Here is an 18,899-nt window from a genome sequence, read left to right as displayed (position 1 = left end):
TGAACACATAAAACAAACATGAGGCCCTGAGAGATGGAGAGAAGAAAACAGACTAGCTAGTAACCTTGAGATCCAAGGAACAACATGGTGGTGAATCCCCTAGATTTGGTTTTTGCCTCCTATCTCCAGGCTTGGAGCTGAAGGAGGTGGTAACCTGGAAACACCAATGGGTACAGGCAAAAAAGCCCAACAAAAGCTTGCTGTTTTCTAGCCGACAGACCAGGAAACAGGCAGCCTAGAAAGGACAGAAATATCAGCAATATTCCAGCCAAACATCACAGAAAAAAACTATAGCCTCATTGCCACCCCACAGCACAGACTAAGTGGAGAATACGGACTTCCAGTCTCACCAGGGTGTGAAGAGGTGCCCCCAACCCCGCTCTCTCCACATTAGTGTCAGAGAAGGCTGAGAAGAGCGGAGACTTTATCCGTGGGTCGTAACACCCCTGACCCAACCCTGTGGTGTCAGTGGAGACACTGGGCAGTCTGGACTTCCACCCTCACCTGGTGGAAATGAGGCACCATTCCACCCGACTGCTGGGGTGGTATCAGAGGAAGCCAAGTAGAAATTCAGGACTTCTGCTATCTCCCAGTGGTAACAAAGCTGCCTCCACTGTGGTGTCCCTGGAGACCAAGGCATGAGGGTTTTTTCTTCAGTCTTCACCATAAGAACCTAATTGAGCTCCTAGAGGTAAAACGCATGACAGTTGTCCGCTCCTCCCTGTCAACGCAAACAAAAAACCCCTGTGCCCCCAGGAGTGTTTTTTTCCCCTTCGAGCTAGTCCTCATTCAGCCTCCAGTTCGTCAGTAGTAGTGCTTCTGCCCAAGGCACTTCCACCCCGCGGTGGCCCCTGTGATTCTCTTCATTCACCTGTCAACTTTCGGGGGTGGCTATTTCCCCTGCGACTTCAGTTCTCCTGTTGACTTAAGAAGACTTGTTAATCTTCCATTCTTCTCCTTGTTTTGAGGATGATATGATCATTCCTGAGCTCTTTACATGTTGGAGTGGAAACTGGAAGGTCCATTTTCACTTTTATTCATTTTTTTTCTCTTTCTATTCCTCAGACTGGATCTCAATTGACCTGCCTTCTTTTTTAAACTTTTAAATTTATTTTTATTAATCGAGGGGGAGGTAGTTAGGTTTCTTTATTTATTTATGTTTAGAGGAAGTACTGGGGATTGAACCCGGGACCTCACGCACGCGCTCTACCACTAGAGCTACATCCTGCCCCCTTGACCTAGCTTCACGTCTACTGATTCTTTCTCCTGCCTCCTCAAATCTATTGTTAAGCTCCTCCAGTGAATTTTTTTCAATTTTTAAGATTTTTATCTTTTTATTGACACTCTGTTGGAGACATTATTTCATACTTTCCTTTAGTTCTTTAGACATGGTGTCCTTTGGACTTATTTAAAATAACTAATTTAAAGTCATTGTCTAGTAGGGCCGATGTCTGGGCTTCAGGGAAAGTTTTTACTGAGTGCTTCCCACCTGTCTCTTTCTATGGGCCATATTTCTTGTTTCTTGCATGTTTTATTTTCTTTTATTGAAAACTACACATTAAAAACAACATAACATGGCAACTCTGGAAATCAGATTCTTCCCATTCTCCAAGGTTTGTTGTGGTTGCTGCTTGTTATAGTTGTTGTTTAGTGACTTTTCTCAGCTAATTCTGTAAAGTGTATTCTTTGTTTTGTGTGGACCCTGAAGTCTCTGCTGATTAGCTTAGTAGTCAGCTAATGATTGGACAAAGATTACAATTTTTCATGAGGGGCCCTGTGTGCATGCTGGGGCATGCCTTCAGCAGTATCAGCCAAACAGTTGAAAACTCTGCCTTCGTCTTCATTTCCTGCTTGGGAAGAGCCTCAGAGTCAGCCAGGGTTGAATGCGTAGGGCCATCTCATGTCTTTCTTGAGCATGCTTACAAGCTTAGGTGTGCACACAGCTCTCCAAATGTGCATGGACTTTTAGACTCCCAAGGATGTTTCAGAGCTGTCAGAACCCCTGTGGACCTCTAATATACGCTCTTCTATTAAGCTTTTTGGCTATTCTGTCATTTGCCCTAAATATTATCCACTGCCTCAGAGAACCAGGGTATTAAATCTTTTTGCCAAAAGTTTTGCCAAAAGTTTTGCCAAAAGCTGTCTGAGAAGAAGCCTTTGCAGAGTGGACTCCGAGTTAGGTCAAATGCAGATAGCTTTGAAAGCAAGTGAGTTCTTCCAGATAACCAGCAGAAGAGTCAGATAGTGACAGTTCTTTGGGAATGAGGCTTTGAAAGAGCTCTACCTCCATTTTGCCCCCTCTGGTGGCTTGCATTGGAATCTTGGCTGTTGAAAATAAGGCTACCACAGAGCTGGAGAGTGAATGATGGAACCATGCCACAAAGCTTGCTGTTCATACTGAGATTCAGTTGTTCCTTTTGAATAAATGTTTCCTGAGCTACTGAAGGCTTTTAGTTTCCAGAGTCAGAAAAACCTGATTCTGACAAAAAATTTTTTTTGCCAGATTTTTCGTTACGTTTATAGAGGAGAGATTTTCAGAAGTCTTATGCCACCATTTTTGGTGGTATCTCCCCTGCTGTTCGAAGCCTCACCCATGGTTTTATCAGAGCAGCAAGGAATAACCCTTTGTGGTTAAAGTAATTCCCTCACCTAATGGAATTAGCTTTGCTGGTGTGAGAACCTTGAAATTATAGAAACCTGATTTAGAACAGATATCCTATTCAAATTGCTTTTTCAAATCCTTTTGTCAACCGTAAAGTATGATAATATTCTGAAGTCAGTGAACCTATATCCAAATCCTGGTAGATGGCTGCAAGTCCATACTTAATAGTATGTATTGCTAAAACATAACCTGTCTTCTATAATTGGACTTCTAGATATTTGAGTTTTTTTTAGATATCAGCCTTCCCACGTCACTGTCTTTTTGCTTCATTGAAATCCCAAATTTGCTTTTGATTAACAGTCAGACCTTAAAAGGTTCTCTGAGGAAAAAAAAAAACCTGACAAGGTGAAATTGAAATTAAATGATTTAAAATAGTATTTGGGCATTTCACATTTCCATTGGTGTTAAAGTTGTATCTGAACATGGAATGGAATTCAGAACTCTGTGAAAGAGACCTGGTGTCCAGAGAGTTGATGTCACACAGCCTGTGGCCTGATAGGCACAGAGGTTGGGGCTGGACAGTGGTGGTCCATCCTGTTCGCTCTGGTAGAGACTGCTTCTAAAAGCGAGGTCTTCAAACTTATATATCAATTACTCTTAACAGAGATAATTAGAGTTTTCTTTCTCAAATTAAAGGTTTGAGAAATTCCTGATAAGATGCCCTGTTCCCTGAAGTATTATAATTGTATTTTTTTATTGTATAATTGTATTATAATTGTAATTTTCTTTTACAGTCAGCATACATCCAGCTTTCAAGACATGGATGACAGTAAGTATGTTTTGGTGACTGGATTGTTATTCTTTGCTCCTGGCTCACTTTCCCCCAGTTTCAGGGAGTTAGAGTAAACAAACTGCTTATTCCACACAAATTGGACTTCCTGGAAAGATTTAGGAGTTAGGAAGAAAGATAGCAGTTGTTAGAGGGGGCGGTGAAAACCTTTTTCCTTTTCTTTGATGGAGGTACTGGCGATTAGAACCGAGGACCTTGTCCATGCTAAGCACGTGCTCTACCAGTGAGCTATTACCCCCTCCCCCGAAACTTTTTGTTCCTTGAAACACATATCACTTACAAAATAAATTAGTATATTTTCAGTATTGTTGAACATAACATTTTTAAAGTCCTTCCCTTAATCATTACCAGAGGAGATTTTAAAGCCTGATGTACAGCGAGGAGTTAATTCTGACTTTGAAAATGGACATATTTCAGGAGGCCCAGGTGTTTGGGAATAAAACCATTTGCTCAAGTGCAGGCTGGTTTGTTATTTACAGCTGCACATTACTGCATGTGAAAGGGAGGGAAAAAATTCTTCCCACTTTCTTCCCTTCCTTCTCTCTGGATTTTGCATTTCAGTCCCATCTCATAAATAAACCCTTTTCTCTATCTCTGGGACAGCTTAGAGTGCCCCCCTCCCCCCCCCCCGAGAAAGACTCATTTGTGTTTTACACGCATGAGGATCTGTGGTTTGGGTTCATTTCTCCTCCACTGAAGGAAGCACATCAAGGCTGCTAAGTGGCTGTGTGGGGAGGGGAGCCACATTCACTGCTTGCCTGCACCTCTCTGCCTAGATAAAGCTGCCTCTTCCAAAGTCAGCATGATAGTTATGTTCTGCATTGGTGGCGGAATCCTGGTGGCCATGATCGTGCTGATGTGTGTTGTCATCTGTCTTTACTACAAAGTAGCCAGCGCATTAAAGTGAGTGATATGGGTAAGGGTGGCTCATGCCCCCTGAGTGGGATCCTGGGGCTCTGGATTGAGCAGGGTCAGTCCTTGCCCTGTGGCCGCCCCCTGGGGGAGGTCAGGAACTGGCGGGAAGGTTTGCGAAGACAGAGGCAGTGAGAGTAGAATCTTGGCTTCTTCCCCTTCTGATTTGGGGCTGCGAGCTCACAAGTGGAATGTTCTCAGCCGAGTGGGTCTGTGCTGCTTTGCTGTCACCTGACTTCACTGACTTTACCCTCAGCTGGTGATTGCACAGCGCTGCAGACTGCAGACTGTGTGCGTGTCTCTGCCTCTGGGCACTCAGAGGATGGGCTGAGTTGATATCCTCTTGCCCGAGCTGGGGAGCTCTCGGGGTGTTCTCTCATTCATGGCCTTGGGGATGGTGAGTGGGCCTGCAGGACTGTAGGGGAGCTGAGTTGTGTGAAAACTCTGGGGGGGCTGACAAGAGGATGTAGATCAGACAAGACAGCATTAAATTTGGGGGAAAGGAACCTTCAGACATAGGAGAGATTCGTTGTCAGAAGCAATGCTGTTCCCATTCTAGAAAAGTTAGACCTGTGAGCTGGAAGGTAAATCCCAGAGCCCAGGGAATGGCTGAATTTGGCACCTCCCTGGTCATGTTCTGCAGTGATTGGAGGACTTGCAGTGATCATCTGGGTGACCCACACTTGGAATTCACTCTCCCTTATTTGCTAACCTGACTTTACACTTCTAGCTGTCATAGGAAAGAAAGGGATTTGGTAGAACTTGGGACAGGTCCGAGCGCTTTAATCTGGGGCTGGTGTCATGTGTTTGATTGGCTCTAGCCCCAGACTTCCCAGATACCCCTGACAACTGTAACAGATGGACACAGATAAAACATTCTAATCCCATGCTCTGTGTATGTTTTTCTTAAGAGCTCCAAAGATACCTGTTTGTTTCGCCTTAAAAAATAATCCAGCCATGGTCACCCAGGACAAGGTCGCTGCGGCCATCACTGCTGGGCCTTGTCCCAATCTCCAATGCTGTGATGAATGTAGTATGTATGCTGGCTTTGATCGCCTGCCACCGTGCTTCTGTGATGTAAACGAGGGACTTTGACTTGAGTGGGCACAAATACCTTCATGAGCAATATTTCTTTCATAGTAGAATGTTTTATTATTCAAGTCAAGTTTTATACTGTTTACATTATATCATGTACCATATAACATATTTATGTACTTTTGAATAAATGCGATATTGAAAATAATCCTTTATGCCTCCAGTATTGTTGTTGTTAGGTATAAAAGTACTTAAAGATGTGTACTGCTCACTTTGGGACTTGGGGCAACCAGCCTGTACTATTACACGGCAGTAGAGAGGTAGAGTCAGAAATACATCCACTTCTCCAACCCCAGGAAAAAAAAAAGGATTTATCTTAGAGTGTTTCCAGTTTCAGATCCTGCTCAACTTCCGGAGCAGGTTGGCCCTTCTCCTTCTAAGGGCTTCATTCACCCTCATCCAGCTACTCTGCTGTGGAACAATTGTTACATTGTCTTGGAGGGAAACTCCAGTCAACCCAGAGGGAGAACGGCCAGGTCGGGTATCTCTGGGTTTGGGTTGCCTGATCTGTGTAATGATGGGTTTGAGCTCCGCGATCTCTAAGGGACATTTGAAAACCCTGAGATTCCTCCTCTGGTTCTCATTAGAGATTTGCTAAAAGCCATTTTGGAAGCTGTTAGCCTCCCACTTCCTCGGCATGATTCGGATGGGTAATTAATGGGCAGATGAACTTCTGAAAGTAGAAACTAGCTGCTCATAGTAATTTGGAAAATTTTTTTTTCTTCATTTGAAGCACTTGTAAGAAACGGATGACAGATGCTAAAATCACTGTTTCATGTGACTATGGATGAAGCTACTCATGACAGATAGCTTACACTTGATATAAAGATGCCATCTTCATGAAATTGACCAGTAATTACATTTCATCAACTTCTACTACATACACACAGGGAACTTTTACCAAGACCGCTGTTGGTGAAGGGCATGCTTGTAATGAAACTGACATGTCTCCCTTTAGAGACAGTGTCCCTTCTCAGGTCACCTGTCGGATTTTCAGCTCTCAGCACTCTGGGGTTCGCTCCCAGGCCCCACCAAACCCTGCCCTCCTCCCTGGGGAAACTGACAATACTGTAGTCTTACCTCATACATGCTATTTATCGACAAACATGGGAACAGTTTCCTGGATTGAGGGTTCGTATTTTAAATACTGCTACTGTATATTTCTTGAAAAACAAACCAAAAATTCTGGCGATGTCCAAGTCTGTTTCTTTAAAGACAACTTTGAGGGTACTGAGCCTAGCAAAGGCCTCTTCCTGTAAGATACAGAGATGAGATAAAGTGGGTGCTGCCCTTCTTTTCTGGGAGGATATGGAAATATGCTAGTCTTTCTTTATGTGCTTTTCAGGCTTTCTGTAATGCTTTGAGGGCCCGAGAAACAGACTAAGCACATGGTAGCTCACAGGGCAGTCTGAGCGGTTCTTGTGATTGTGATTCAGACTCTCATTTGCAAGTTTAACCCCAAATCACCAGGGCCACAGCCCAATTTGTTCCCTTTGAAACAGGAAAATCAAGCTTGTTTTAGTAAAAGACAATGAGTAAATGACATGTTTGATTCAACTGACCAATTATTAGAGTTTAAAAAAAAAAGAGCAGCGACTCTCTGAAAGACACTAGTTTATTCTTCGTAAGACCCTTGGCAAGATCTGAAAATAAATTCTCACATCACCAAAAGGACAGAATCAAAAAGATTCACTGACTAGCATCTGAACATTAAGGAGATTAGAAAAATCTTCAGGTTGGCAATGTGGTACCGAGAGAGAACTGTCTTAACATTTTTGTACAGTTTAAGACAATGATCAAGTCCTTTACAGTGAAGAATTAGAAAACACAACACTTTTAGCTGCAAAGAGAGTGACATCCTTAGAAGTTTAGAAATCAGAGACGATTTATTTAGCAACAAACCTCAGAGAGAATCTTTTTAGTTAATTTTTTTACCTGTCTCTACCTGGACAGACTCAAATTTGTCAAACTTACTACTCTGCTGAAGAGAAAAAGACTTTGCTTCTAATTCCTAACAGATTCATGTGAAACTTGGCGAAATCACACAAGGGTCCTTCTCTGATCAGTTCCTTTGTGGATTTCCAGTGGCCCCACCGTTTGGAAATGCTCAGTCTGCTCTTCTGTGGCCTCCAGGGGGCCTGTGCCCCTCTTACTCCGCTCTGCACAGCCCTGGGAGCAGTGGGAGGAGCGGTCCCCCACTTTGCACACAGCGACCTTACACTGCAGATAGATCACATCGTAGCTGGTGAGAAAGCTGAACACGTTGAACTTGAACTGGGCTACGTTCTTCTGGTGGGAATGGAGGTTGACATAAGTATTGTCTTTGATGCACCTGATGGGAACAAAAACCCCAGGCCAAGAGGATTAACTTAAAGCATAGTGTGAATGAATTCTGGCTCAAATAATCAGGCTTGCACCCAGACCTCTGAATTCCAAATGGAGTTCTTCCCACTACCTACTTTTTTAAAAAAATAGTTCTATGTCATTTTGTCGCCTTTATTTTTAATTTTTGTTTTTTAATTCAAGTACTGGAGATTGAACCCAGCAGCTGCCTCTTGCCCCTCCCCCAGCTTTTGGAAATCGGCACCATGACGCTTCTCATGGGCTTCAGGCTGCTGTGGCTCCCACTGCTCTGAAGCTGCCTTCAGTAAGTGATAAGTTTTTGTTGTCTTCACACTGGTTGCCAATTACCCATCCATAGCATTTAGCCCCTGTCAGGAGACAAAGGAACGATAAAGGCAGAGTTCTAACTTGACAAATCCTTTGTTCAACCAAAGGAGCTGGAATAAATAATAAAGGAGCTTAGCCCAGGATAACCCACAAGCCCCTCCACGTAGGCCAGGTGCCCTGTGGAATGGGGAATGCAATACAGTCATAAAACTTAAGAGAAGGTAAGGGAGGCACAGGTATGAGAGTGAGATGGGACAGCAGAGTCCGAGACTGCAAGGGCTCTGCCCAGGACCCCTTCCTTCTTCAAGGAAAGTTGTCCAGACTTCCTGTAACTATTTGTCCCCACCTGGGATCAAAGGGTTGGTGAGGGCCCAGGCTTTATCTCTGGGGCATGATGAGGACTCTTTGCACAGCGTTATGATTTAGCACGACACTTGTGAAGACACAGGTCCCCCAAAGAAATGCGACATAAATAGAATGGTCAGAGAGGGTCTTCCACTTTCCTTACCCTTGCCGGATCAAATCATATTTGACAGTTGTAAAATCACCAGGGTCTGGAGAAGCCACACAGGTATCCACAAAGAGCCGCAGGCTGGGATTGGCACTGTGGAGTGTGGCCTGGAGGAAGACCTCTTTCTTCTGGCTGGTGTAGTAGGGCCCCCTGCTCCCAGTATGCTGGGACATGGGCAACTCGTGGAATGATATGGACACATCATAGCTGGCACTCTCCCTTGGGATGTCAGCCCCAGGGATGATTTCAACTGCTGACTGGCCGTCCACCCTGCAGGTGAACTTGAGCTGAGGCACCTTGTGCCGCACAATGACTCGGCCAGGATGGCCCCGTGTCCGGCCTCTGACGGAGTTGGAGTAGCTGAGGGAGCCGAGGCTTTCCTGGGAGAAGAGAAGAGAGTTGGTGGCCAGTGCCCCTGGCTTCCTACCTAACACTTCTTTCAGGAGCAGAGATCTCCCCTTCATGCCCCCTGCTAGATGACAGCTTGCTGACAAGCTAGAGGGCAGGAGGCCTCGGGCCTGACCTCTCTGGTACCTAAGGCCATGATGGGGTGACCCAATGTCCTTGCTTCTTGGAGCTTGGGGTACATGCAGAGATCCCCCAGTGTGTGAGCCTGGGCTCCCTCCTTCCCTCCTGTGAGGGCCAAGCTGTGGGATATGAGGTGGGGTGGGAGGTCCGCGCTGGCTGCCCCATCCCTTCACACATTCCACTCCTCTGCCCCTGGTGTTCTCAGGCCACCACCGACCATCCCCGATCCAAGCTCTTATCCTCTCTTCCGGCTCCTCCTTGCTCTTGACCCAGACTAGAGCTGTGAGCTGTGGCTTCGCTCTGCTGACCTTCACCCTCAGCCTTGCTCCTTCAAACCCAATGTGACTTAAAGGAGCCAAGGGGGCACTGAAGGCTGACGAGCAGGGGGCCACTGCCCCGGGAACCTCATCCCACAGCCCAGTGTGTCACCAGAGACTCATCCTTCCCAGGGACGTTTGTTCAAGGAAGCCTCGGTCTGTGTGTCTCAGATCTGGTGACACTCTGCCTTGAAACCCACCAAGGTCTGCCCTGTCAGCTTAGAGCAGTGTTTCTCCCTGGTCTGCCTTTTCTTTTGTTTTTCCCACAAGAACCAGTATCTCTTCTCTCCCTTGAGGGTGGTGTCACCTCATGGAGAAGGCACAACTTAGAAGGAAAGCTAAACTCCAGACCACGTGGCCCCGTCCCCTTCTAATCAGGACTTCGGGCTTCCCACTGTTCCCCGGCCTGAGTCTCTCCTGCAGGCCCTCCAAGCGGGCTGCTGCCTCGGGGCCTCTGCACTGGCTGACGCCCTGCATTGAGCCCTCCTCCTGCTCCTCTGCACCTGCTCCATCTCCTTATTCAGGCTTCAGCTCCTTGGCCACCCTATTCAAAGTGGCTTCCTTCCACCTCAAAGCAATTTCTATTCCCTTCCTTGTTTGATTGCCTTCTTAGCCCTTTTCATTATAAAGGACTCATTTGTGTGTTTGTTCGGGGCCCGTTTCCCCTTTCTTGAATGTAAGAGCCATGGAGCTGGGGCCCTGTCAGTCTTGTTGGCTGCTGTGTCCTCAGCACCTAGAAGGTTGCTCATTTATGGAGTCTGAAATCAGACACAGGACATTTTGGTGGCAGTGTTTCCCCTGTGGGTGGCCTGGGGCTGCAGGTGGTTCCTGACTTGCTATGTCCTCTGGCCCCAGCACTGTGGTCAGCACATGACGTTTGCTGGGGGAGCTGGCCAGCCAGGGACAGAGAGGACAGTGCAGGGTCCTCCCTGATGGCCCAGAAGCATCTGGGGGCTACTCTTCTCCCAGACACAGGAGGACTTCCAGCGTGGCTCCTGGGGCAGAAATCTCTGAGGTAAAAGGTAGAATTTTTAGAGCAAAGAGAATAAGAATGACCATGGTCTGCACAACCAAACAAAGTGTGAAGTATGGAGCTGAATTGGTTATTTGCCATCATGCAGACCATTTGAATAAATTCAACCTCCAACAATACCAAGTGTTGTGTGTGTGTGTGTGTGTGTGTTTTGGCATTTGTCTAAATAGGGTTGTGAAAGAATAGATGAATGGCATGGGGATCTTGCTTTGGAACAAGTTACATTATTAAATGTATCGACTAAAACAATTTTGTGGTTATATACATTCTTCCTATATATTTAGTATACTTATTTCCTTAACTTCAATGATATTATTTTGTGAAATAAGCAGGTGGCTAAGGAAAGTGAAATAGACATATACATTCGATTACATATAAATGTCCTGTTATTTGCTTTCCAGATTGGGAAATATAGCTCCCTGATTGGTTATAAACACGGGAGTCAGACTGTCTTCCCCCATGCCCAGCACCATAGCTTGCACATGGTAGGTGTGCACTAATGCTGAATAGAGATGCATGTTGTGAAAAGTGCTTTGGCTTTGCAGCTGAGAGAACAGCACCTATCTATCAACCCATCCATTAGTCCATCAGCCGTCTACACTTGTTACTATGTATTCCAAACTCAGAATGTATCCCAAATTCCCCAAAAGAAGGAAAGCTTCAGGCAAATTAGGGAGCTGCTCCAAGTCTCACTGAACTCAGAAACAAAGTCACAGCTTATGCCCTTCCTCTGTCTCTACTCAGATTTTTAACAGGTGGTTGAATTTTCCAAACTTCTCTTTTTGACCTCCATCCACAAAAGGGTACCACCACCTTGTCAGATTCATACCTGTCGGATGGTGCCACAGTGGCCATAGGGAATGTTGAAGATCAGGTAGCGCCCTGTGAGTTGGGGGCGACACAGCTCATCATTTAAATGGATGTCCCAGGAGGAGTAGCCCAGCCTCCGGAGGTAGCCTCGGTCAATGACGACTTGGAAGAGGTGAGGCAGGCAGGAGAGCTGGGCTGGAGGAGGAGGAGGATGGGGAGAAACTCACAAAGAGAACCTGGTACACTGGACATGCAGTGTACTCAGGGGTCTGAGTGTGTTTACTTTCTAAAAGTACCATGGACAGCGCCCTACGTTGTGGCTGGCTCAGCGCTCATCACCCCTTACCATCAACTTGACTTTCTTTATCTATATCCCCTCCACCTTTCCAAAAGTCACAACATGTCTGTGGGGAATCCTACCCACAGCATACGTCCCGTGGGCCCTGAGTCAGAGCCCCTTCTGAGGATTTAAAGGATAGCTCGTTTCACATGTTGAGAACACCTAAGCCTGAACATGCGTCTCTCTGGACCTTTGTATGAGAGGTAGGGTGGAAAAAGAGAGTGGAAGCCGAGGCGCAGGGTGCAAAGGAGCTTCTTCCCCCAACTTCCTAAAGCTCAGCAAGAGGATGGAAAAACAAGAGATCTCAGAGAAGACACAGGAACTGGCCCCCCTCACGGCCTGTTCTTCCCCTGACAGTGGCTCTCTTAGCTCCCCTTTCCATAGCCTCACACCCAGGAAAGGGGAAGACTTTACCATTGTCCTTGGGTACAACAGAGTCAGCTGGACCTGGTAGGGGAGACAAGGAAAAGCAAATGTCAGCTGTGCAGATGCACTGGGAGGGGGCGATGTAGCCAGCAAGAGACTTGAATGGTAGGCAAATAGGCTCCTTTGATTCAGCTCTTAAAGCTGGAGCATGATGGCATGAAAATACTCCAGGGCAATGCAAAGGAAGGGCGGGCTCAGGGCCTCCTGATGGAGCTGGAGGGAGGGATTCTGAAATGTGTGATGCAGTGTTGAGAATATGGTGTCATCAATACCAAGATTTGTTGGAGCAAAAGAACAGTAAATACAGGGCTTTGCAGGTTATAAACACTGTCACATGGATGAACGCTGCCTGGTGTCCCTTCCTATGCACATGGCATGCTTGGCAGCTCAGGCTGGGGACTATGCGGTCTGTGGCTATCAAAGGCCTCCCGACCCGGAAGCAAAGCAAGAGAGTAACCCAGGGCGGGGGCCCAGGCCAGCAAGCATGGCCAGCCAGATTCACTCGGCCCTGCAGACACTGTCAGCCCCAGACCACTGGTCCTTTGCTTGCTGCACACGATGAAATGGAAACCCGTTGGTGTATAATCCAAGAATGGAAAATGAATTACCATTTTCAGTGGGATCCCCGGCAGCAAGAGGAATGAGACAGTAAAAGTGAGGATCTGGAAGATAAGGAGCCCATAATCCCAGGCAGACTCACACTCCACAGCTCTGTGGGATTAATGTTTGTCTCAAAGGGTCTCAGAGAGCTTTTCTATTTGGGCCCCATTTCTATGCAAAACAAGAGTAACTCCCCCATAAAGGTAAAATGAACAGCAATGATCCCTTGGATTGACTGGTAGAAAACTAAGAATGGAAGAGAGAAGGTTAGCTTAAGACTTGTTCACCTAATCTTAGAATTCCATCACGCCATGAGATCTCTGTGGGTAAATTTAGGACAGATGTAAGGAAGTACAACTCCACACAGAAGGAAGTCAGCCTCAGAATGCCAAGACAGATATTTGGTGATAAAAACTATTTCAGGTATATGCTGAATCTGAGATGAGAGGCACACACCAGGGGAACCCAGGACAGGGCAGGGTCTGACTTCTGAGGACCAGGTCAAGGTGGAAAAGGGAGTCTGTCTAGCACTGTGCCCTTGCTGGCCTTGTCAGAGGTTGAAGGGAGGCAGGCAAGTCTTACTGATAGCAAGTTCTAGCTCTGTCTTTTTTTTTCCCCAAACAAATGCAATGTTTTTTTTTCCTTCCTTAATTTCTTTTTTTTTTTTTTTAACAAATGACACGTTTCCATCCCCTTCCAGCAAAGGCCTGGAGGAGGGGTAGTTGAAAATGGCAGTCGATTAAAAAGGCAGCAACTTTTATAAAACCAACACTAAGGAACCAGCCCAGGGTTCGAAGCTGAGATGCCACCCTCATGCGGGAACACAAACATGAGTGTGGCTGTCATCATTTGATTACACTGCTGCTCCTTTCTTTGGCCTCATAATCTTTTAGCTATATTTCTGGACAATTATTGTGCTGAATTGGAATTAGAACTGGTTAATAAAATACCACGCCTGTATGATTAAAACATTTACCACAACGGTTATATAACAAATACGCCCTTGTTATCCTAGAATCTGGGGCCTTCGTCAATCTGAAATTCCTTGAGGTGTTACTTTGAACCTTAGGAATGCTTGGAGAGACCAAAAGGGACGGAGCCTTAGGAACACCCCAGGGAGGGCCTGGCCTCAGTTGGGGGGAGCTCGGGTACCTGCGCAGACCACACCCGCGTCCTCCCCGTGATGGCAGTTGTGGCGAGCCCAGCCCGCGTGGGCGCAGCGCTCCAGCGCATCCTCGGTGCCCGCACAGCGCACGTTGTCCAGCAGGATGGGCCCGGAGCCCGCGCCGAAGCTGCCGCGCCCCGGGGCGCCCAGCGCGCGCCCGCAGCCCAGGACGCGGCACACGACGCGGGCGTTCTTGATGTTCCAGCGGTCGTCGCACACCGTGCCCCACACGCCCTGGTGCCGGACCTCAACCCTGCCCTCGCAGCGGCTGCGCCCGCCCGCCAGGCGCAGGGGCGGGTCTGCGGGAGGCAAGAAAGCGAGTCAGCATCTCCGGTGTCACTTGCCATTTGCAATAGAAAAAAGAACACTGAAATGAGTTCTATGTCTGTTTTCTCTCCCTCTCCCTCTACCTTTCTCTCTGTCACACTCACTCTTTCCTCGAAAGTAAAACCTTTATTAACTGAGTCTCTCAAGGAATGGCCATTATAGGCAGCCTAATTTTCTGGATACTCAAGAACTTAATCTTTAAATAAAAATACTAAAAACCCAAAGAAAACCAAACAAAAGAGGCAACCCCCCACCCCCGGAAATCTTTGCTTAGACAATTGTTCTAAAATATGGCACTGCCCTGACTCACCAAAACAAATTCATCCAATGAAATTTCTTTTTTTCTTGATGGATAAAGTCAACATTTTAACTGTAAGAACTCTATGGGTACAAATTTCCAGTACTAAAGTCAGTCAGTCCGGGGGATGTAATAACATACACCATGGTGACTATAGTTACTAATACTGTATTGCGTACTTCAAAGTTGCTAAGCGAGATCTTTAAAGTTCTCATCTCAAGAAAAAAATTATAGCTATATTTGATGATGGATGTTAAATAGAATTATTGTGGTGATCATTCCATATATATATAAATGTTAAATCATTATGTTGATACCTGAAACTAATGTTACGTATCAATTATATCTCAATAATTAAAAAAAACCCCTATATTATGTAACCTAGCTGTTCCATTCCTAGGTATTTACTCAAGATAAATGAAAACATATGTCCACAGAAAGATTTGTGTATAGCAGAATTCTCAACAATAGACAAAAACTGGAAACAATCCAAATGTCCATCCACAGGAGAATGGATAAATAAATTGTGGTATATCCACATGATGGAACATTACTAAGGGAAAAAAAAGAAATAAAGTTACCAATATATGGAACCACCTGGACAAATCTCAAAGACAATTTGTTGAGCAAAAGAAGTCAGACACAAAAGAGCACAATGATTTGATTTCATTTATATGAGATTCTAGAAAAACAAACCTAGTCCACAGTGACAAAAAACAGGTCAGTGGTTGCTGGGGCAAGTGGAAGGGCTTTACTGCAAGGGGTGAAGGAGTGCACTACTTTCTGGGGTGATGGAAATGCCCTAGATCTTGACCGTGGTGGTGGTTACACAGTTGCATACATTGGACAAAACTCACAGATACGTGAAATTTATTGTATATAATTATACTTCAAAAAAGGTGATTTTAAAAATAAAAGTAATTTAAAAAATAAAGCCTATCTTATGTGGGTGGTGCCAACATAATGTGTAAAATGATTTATCTTCATATAAGTTGGCTGCTAGAGAATATTTTTCAATTTCCTGCTCTGCTCGGCACATAGAAGATACTCAGTGAATGATAAGAGGCACCCCTGGCGTCAGTTTCTCTGAAATTGAAATATCCTGGGCCAGGAAGGCCTCAGCTTCTCTCCTCATCTAATTTGTTGCTGTGATACCAGAAGCAAGATAACCATTCTTATCTGAACTATGAATAAAGGCATATATTTCCTGAGTGAGGCCTCAGGAGGTGAATTAGGAGCTTCCAACCCCCAAAAGTGTCTGTGTGCACACATCTCTGTCTGCACATATACACCTAAAAGCTATAAAAGTTTTCTGTAAAGAGTAGGAAATCTGAATGAAAAAGAAACACAATCTTAACAGTAATGATATGATCATTTTAGTGCTTAGAAACAAACAAAAATTACCAGGTAAAGGGGCCATTTTTTCAGCAACTGAAATTGAAACTGTTAAAAAGAAAAACTAAGCTTAAAGAATGCATACCCTCAAAGTCACATATTTATATTCAAAGCCAAAAAAAGAACCAAACATCTCCTCTGAGTCTAGACACTAATGCTTTTGTTTAGGTTTCTCCTTTGGTTTGGGTGCAGAAAGCAGTCTATTAAGTTTTATTTTCTTGGCTTCAAAATATAACAGGTGGTATTGTGTGCTGTTTATTCTCCAAAATCAACTATTGTTATTAAATGGTTAGAAAAGCAGCTTTATAAATGTACTGAATTTTTGAAAGGAAGAATTTAAAAGCATTCGATTTTTACAGGGGCTGAAAATGAAGAAAATCAAGTCAGATGCCAGAAATATTTTTAGGTAAGAGAAAGATCATGTCTGGGAAGTGTAATTTCATATGAAAATATACAGAAGGAAGCAAGGTAAGAAAAGTAACAGCCGACTTTTCTAATAGAGTATGGTGTATAAATTACCGTAAAACTAAGGGCTAATCTAGCAACAGTCATATGATCATTACCAGATGATGGTGTCACTTCTGTTAGAATCAGATCTGTGGCTGCCAAAAAAAAAAAAATTTTTTTTTCTAGTGAAAAGCAAGTATTAACATCTGACTTCATGACATTTTACACTGTAGAACTGTAAGTTTATGAAAACAAGCCTGTTCCACAGCTGTGTATAAGAGAATCCACCCTGCTTATTTGTCTTGTGGATTTTCACATTCAGGGGAGAAATGATAAATGAGAAGTTGGTCTTCCACAAGGTCGTTGGACAGTTCCCATTATGGGCATCTACAATGCTTCACGTAATTTGCGTCTCTAATCCTTACAACACATGTGCCAGGTAAGTGTTAACGCTATTTTAGAGATGAAGGTGTCATGATGGAGAGAAATTGTATTCCAGGTCCAGGTCGTCAACAGTACAAATCTGTGAGGCCTCAACACGTACACTCTTCCTACACCCTCTGCCTTCCTGGGGCATACGACGTGGGGCCCACATTCACTTTGGGCTTGGTGAGGTGAGTTAAGGATGAGGGGGAAGGAAGGTAATGGTTCAATGGCCACCACATCTGTCCTCACGCTCCAAGAGGCACTTCCTGCAGGAAGTGGTTTTGGCTGTCATGCTTTCATAAAGGAAGTAAAATGTGTGAGTGCTGTCTCATCTGCGTGCAAAGCAACCCAGGGAGCATCAACCAGGTCTACAAAGAAAAGCTCGCCTTACGTGATACCAAAAGGCAGAGAGAATCACAAATGAAGGAATCCTTCACAAGTGGAGTCTCAGTGGGAGCAGGGAAAGAGGGAAGTGAAGGATGGAGGGAGGATGGGAGGCAGGAAGGTTGGCAGGTAAAACTCAATATAAGTGAAAAGAAAGCCCTAAACTTTGGTTTCATGAGTCTTACCTCAAATGTCTTCAATGGAACCAGGAATTGAAAAAAAATTAAATTAAATAGAAGAAAGCAGCGGGCCTCGAAAAGATCAGGGGCTTGGGGAGAATCATACAGATGAATTTATCAGCAAAGCCTGAGAACAGAGAACCTTGGATGTGAGTGAGAGACCCAGGCCTGCCTTGCGCTAGCTCTGTGACTGCTACGGACGGCACTGTGTCCCCTCGAAATTCATATGCTGAAGCCCTAACCCCCAGCGTGGCTGCGTTTGGAGACGGGGCCTCTAAGGAAGTAATTAGGTTAAATAAGGTCATAGAGTTGTGGCCCTGAACCGACAGGACTGGTGTCCTTAAAAGAAGACACACCAGCGCCCTCTCTGTCTCCGCTAGCACATACTGAGCAGGGGCCCCGGGAGCACACAGTGGGAGGAGGCCCTCTCTAACCCAAAGGAAGAGCCCTCAGCAGACATCGACGCTGCTGTCACCTTGGTCTGGGACTTCTCGTCTCCCAAATTGTGAGAAAATAAATTTCTGTTGTTTACGCCATGCGGCCTGTGGTGTCATGGCAGTGCTAGCTGACTAAGACAGTGACCTTAGAGCAAGCCTCTTCCTTCTCTGGGCCTCATTTGCCTCCAAAACAAGGGTTGTGGTTTAGCATCTTACTCGTCGAACGTGGTCCATGACCAAGAGCATGGGCATCACTTGGCAGCCTGTGAGAGATGCAGAATTCAGGCTCTACCTGGAGCCACTGAATCAGACTCTGCATTTTGGTAAGTTCTCCAGGCCATTCACTTGCACAGGAACACTTGGGAACCAGTGGGGGGGGTCATTGCTAAGGTCTCCCTCAGGGTTGACATGTGATGCTATTTTGGCCTATTTACCATGTGCCTGCATCTGCCTTCACCACGTCAGAACCATCACCAGTGACGGGGGAGTGGCCTGGAGCCTCCCCAGCCTCCCCTCCCCTCTCTCCCAATCTCTGCTGGGGAAACAGGAAGGGTTTACTCTGGGTGGGCAAGTGCTTGATGGGCTGGGCTTTTTCAGAAAGTCCTCACCAGAGCTACTGAAAAGGGCAGAGAGGTACCTGGTGAGGAAGGTGCTTCGCTTGAAGTGGGAGTTGTATCTGCAAACAAAGAAGAATCAAACTCTGATATTAGGGAAAAGAAAATGGAGTGTTTTTTTCAGCCACAGTGAGTGCAGGTGAAGACAGAAAAGTGAATGAGTAGCACCAATGCTATCACAAGCTGGGTCTCTAGTGGATGCATCTGGGTGTGCTGGATGGGCCACAGGATCACCTGAAACATCACACACACCACCAAGCCGGCGGCAGTGTGGACCCCAGCCCTCGCCTCTCTCATGCACATGATTAAGACCAGTGCAACAAGCAGAAGGTGTTCCGCAGCGGAGGGACCGCTCCTGTGTCTGAGGATGAATTAGGAGAACAGGAGGCTTAATTTCTGTGAAAAGGATGCTGGGACTTCTGTTTATATGGGGGCTTATTCGGTAGACAAAATATTCAGCATATATGTTCATTTGTTAAACAGATAGAGGGAGAGTTGACCATATTTAACGTAAGAAATGTGACAGGCAGAAA

At 45.5% G+C, this 18,899-nt stretch overlaps 2 protein-coding genes across 16 annotated transcripts in view; one reads left to right on the top strand and one right to left on the bottom strand.

Annotated features, from left to right (window-relative positions):
* Positions 1 to 3,142: 3,142 nt before the first annotated feature.
* Positions 3,143 to 5,607, top strand: LOC102537052 (protein FAM24B). The gene is made up of 4 exons (XM_006219476.3): positions 3,143 to 3,232; positions 3,397 to 3,431; positions 4,229 to 4,355; positions 5,276 to 5,607. The coding sequence occupies exons 2-4, from the start codon at positions 3,422 to 3,424 to the stop codon at positions 5,457 to 5,459; spliced, it is 321 nt and encodes a 106-aa protein (XP_006219538.3). The 5' UTR covers positions 3,143 to 3,232; positions 3,397 to 3,421; the 3' UTR covers positions 5,460 to 5,607.
* Positions 5,608 to 7,056: 1,449 nt separating this feature from the next.
* The window catches only part of LOC102537295 (scavenger receptor cysteine-rich domain-containing protein DMBT1), a 64,872-nt gene continuing 53,029 nt past the window's right edge, over positions 7,057 to 18,899 (bottom strand). For 11 of the 15 annotated variants that reach the window (XM_072972047.1, XM_072972048.1, XM_072972050.1 and 8 more), the window contains 8 exons: positions 18,390 to 18,428; positions 16,443 to 16,481; positions 15,889 to 15,927; positions 13,847 to 14,158; positions 12,083 to 12,115; positions 11,348 to 11,523; positions 8,638 to 9,020; positions 7,057 to 7,791 (listed from right to left, as the gene is read on the bottom strand). In XM_072972047.1, the coding sequence (XP_072828148.1) occupies positions 7,500 to 7,791; positions 8,638 to 9,020; positions 11,348 to 11,523; positions 12,083 to 12,115; positions 13,847 to 14,158; positions 15,889 to 15,927; positions 16,443 to 16,481; positions 18,390 to 18,428 (1,313 nt within the window). In that variant the 3' untranslated portion in view covers positions 7,057 to 7,499. The remainder of the gene's footprint in view (positions 7,792 to 8,637; positions 9,021 to 11,347; positions 11,524 to 12,082; positions 12,116 to 13,846; positions 14,159 to 15,888; positions 15,928 to 16,442; positions 16,482 to 18,389; positions 18,429 to 18,899) is intronic. The other 4 variants (XM_072972051.1, XM_072972052.1, XM_072972054.1 and 1 more) reach the window with 4 other exon arrangements.

This window comes from Vicugna pacos, chromosome 11 (assembly GCF_048564905.1).
Source record: "Vicugna pacos chromosome 11, VicPac4, whole genome shotgun sequence".
In the NCBI taxonomy this organism is placed as follows: domain Eukaryota; kingdom Metazoa; phylum Chordata; class Mammalia; order Artiodactyla; family Camelidae; genus Vicugna; species Vicugna pacos.
The sequence above is the reverse complement of the archived record's forward strand: the minus strand, read 5'-3'. Positions and strand labels throughout refer to the sequence as shown.

What these genes read in the sequence shown, in the direction of transcription:
- LOC102537052 (XM_006219476.3), top strand. An exon ending in AAAGTAGCCAGCGCATTAAA is followed by an intron (nt 4,356 to 5,275) that starts GTGAGTGATATG and finishes GTTTTTCTTAAG; the next exon opens with AGCTCCAAAGATACCTGTTT.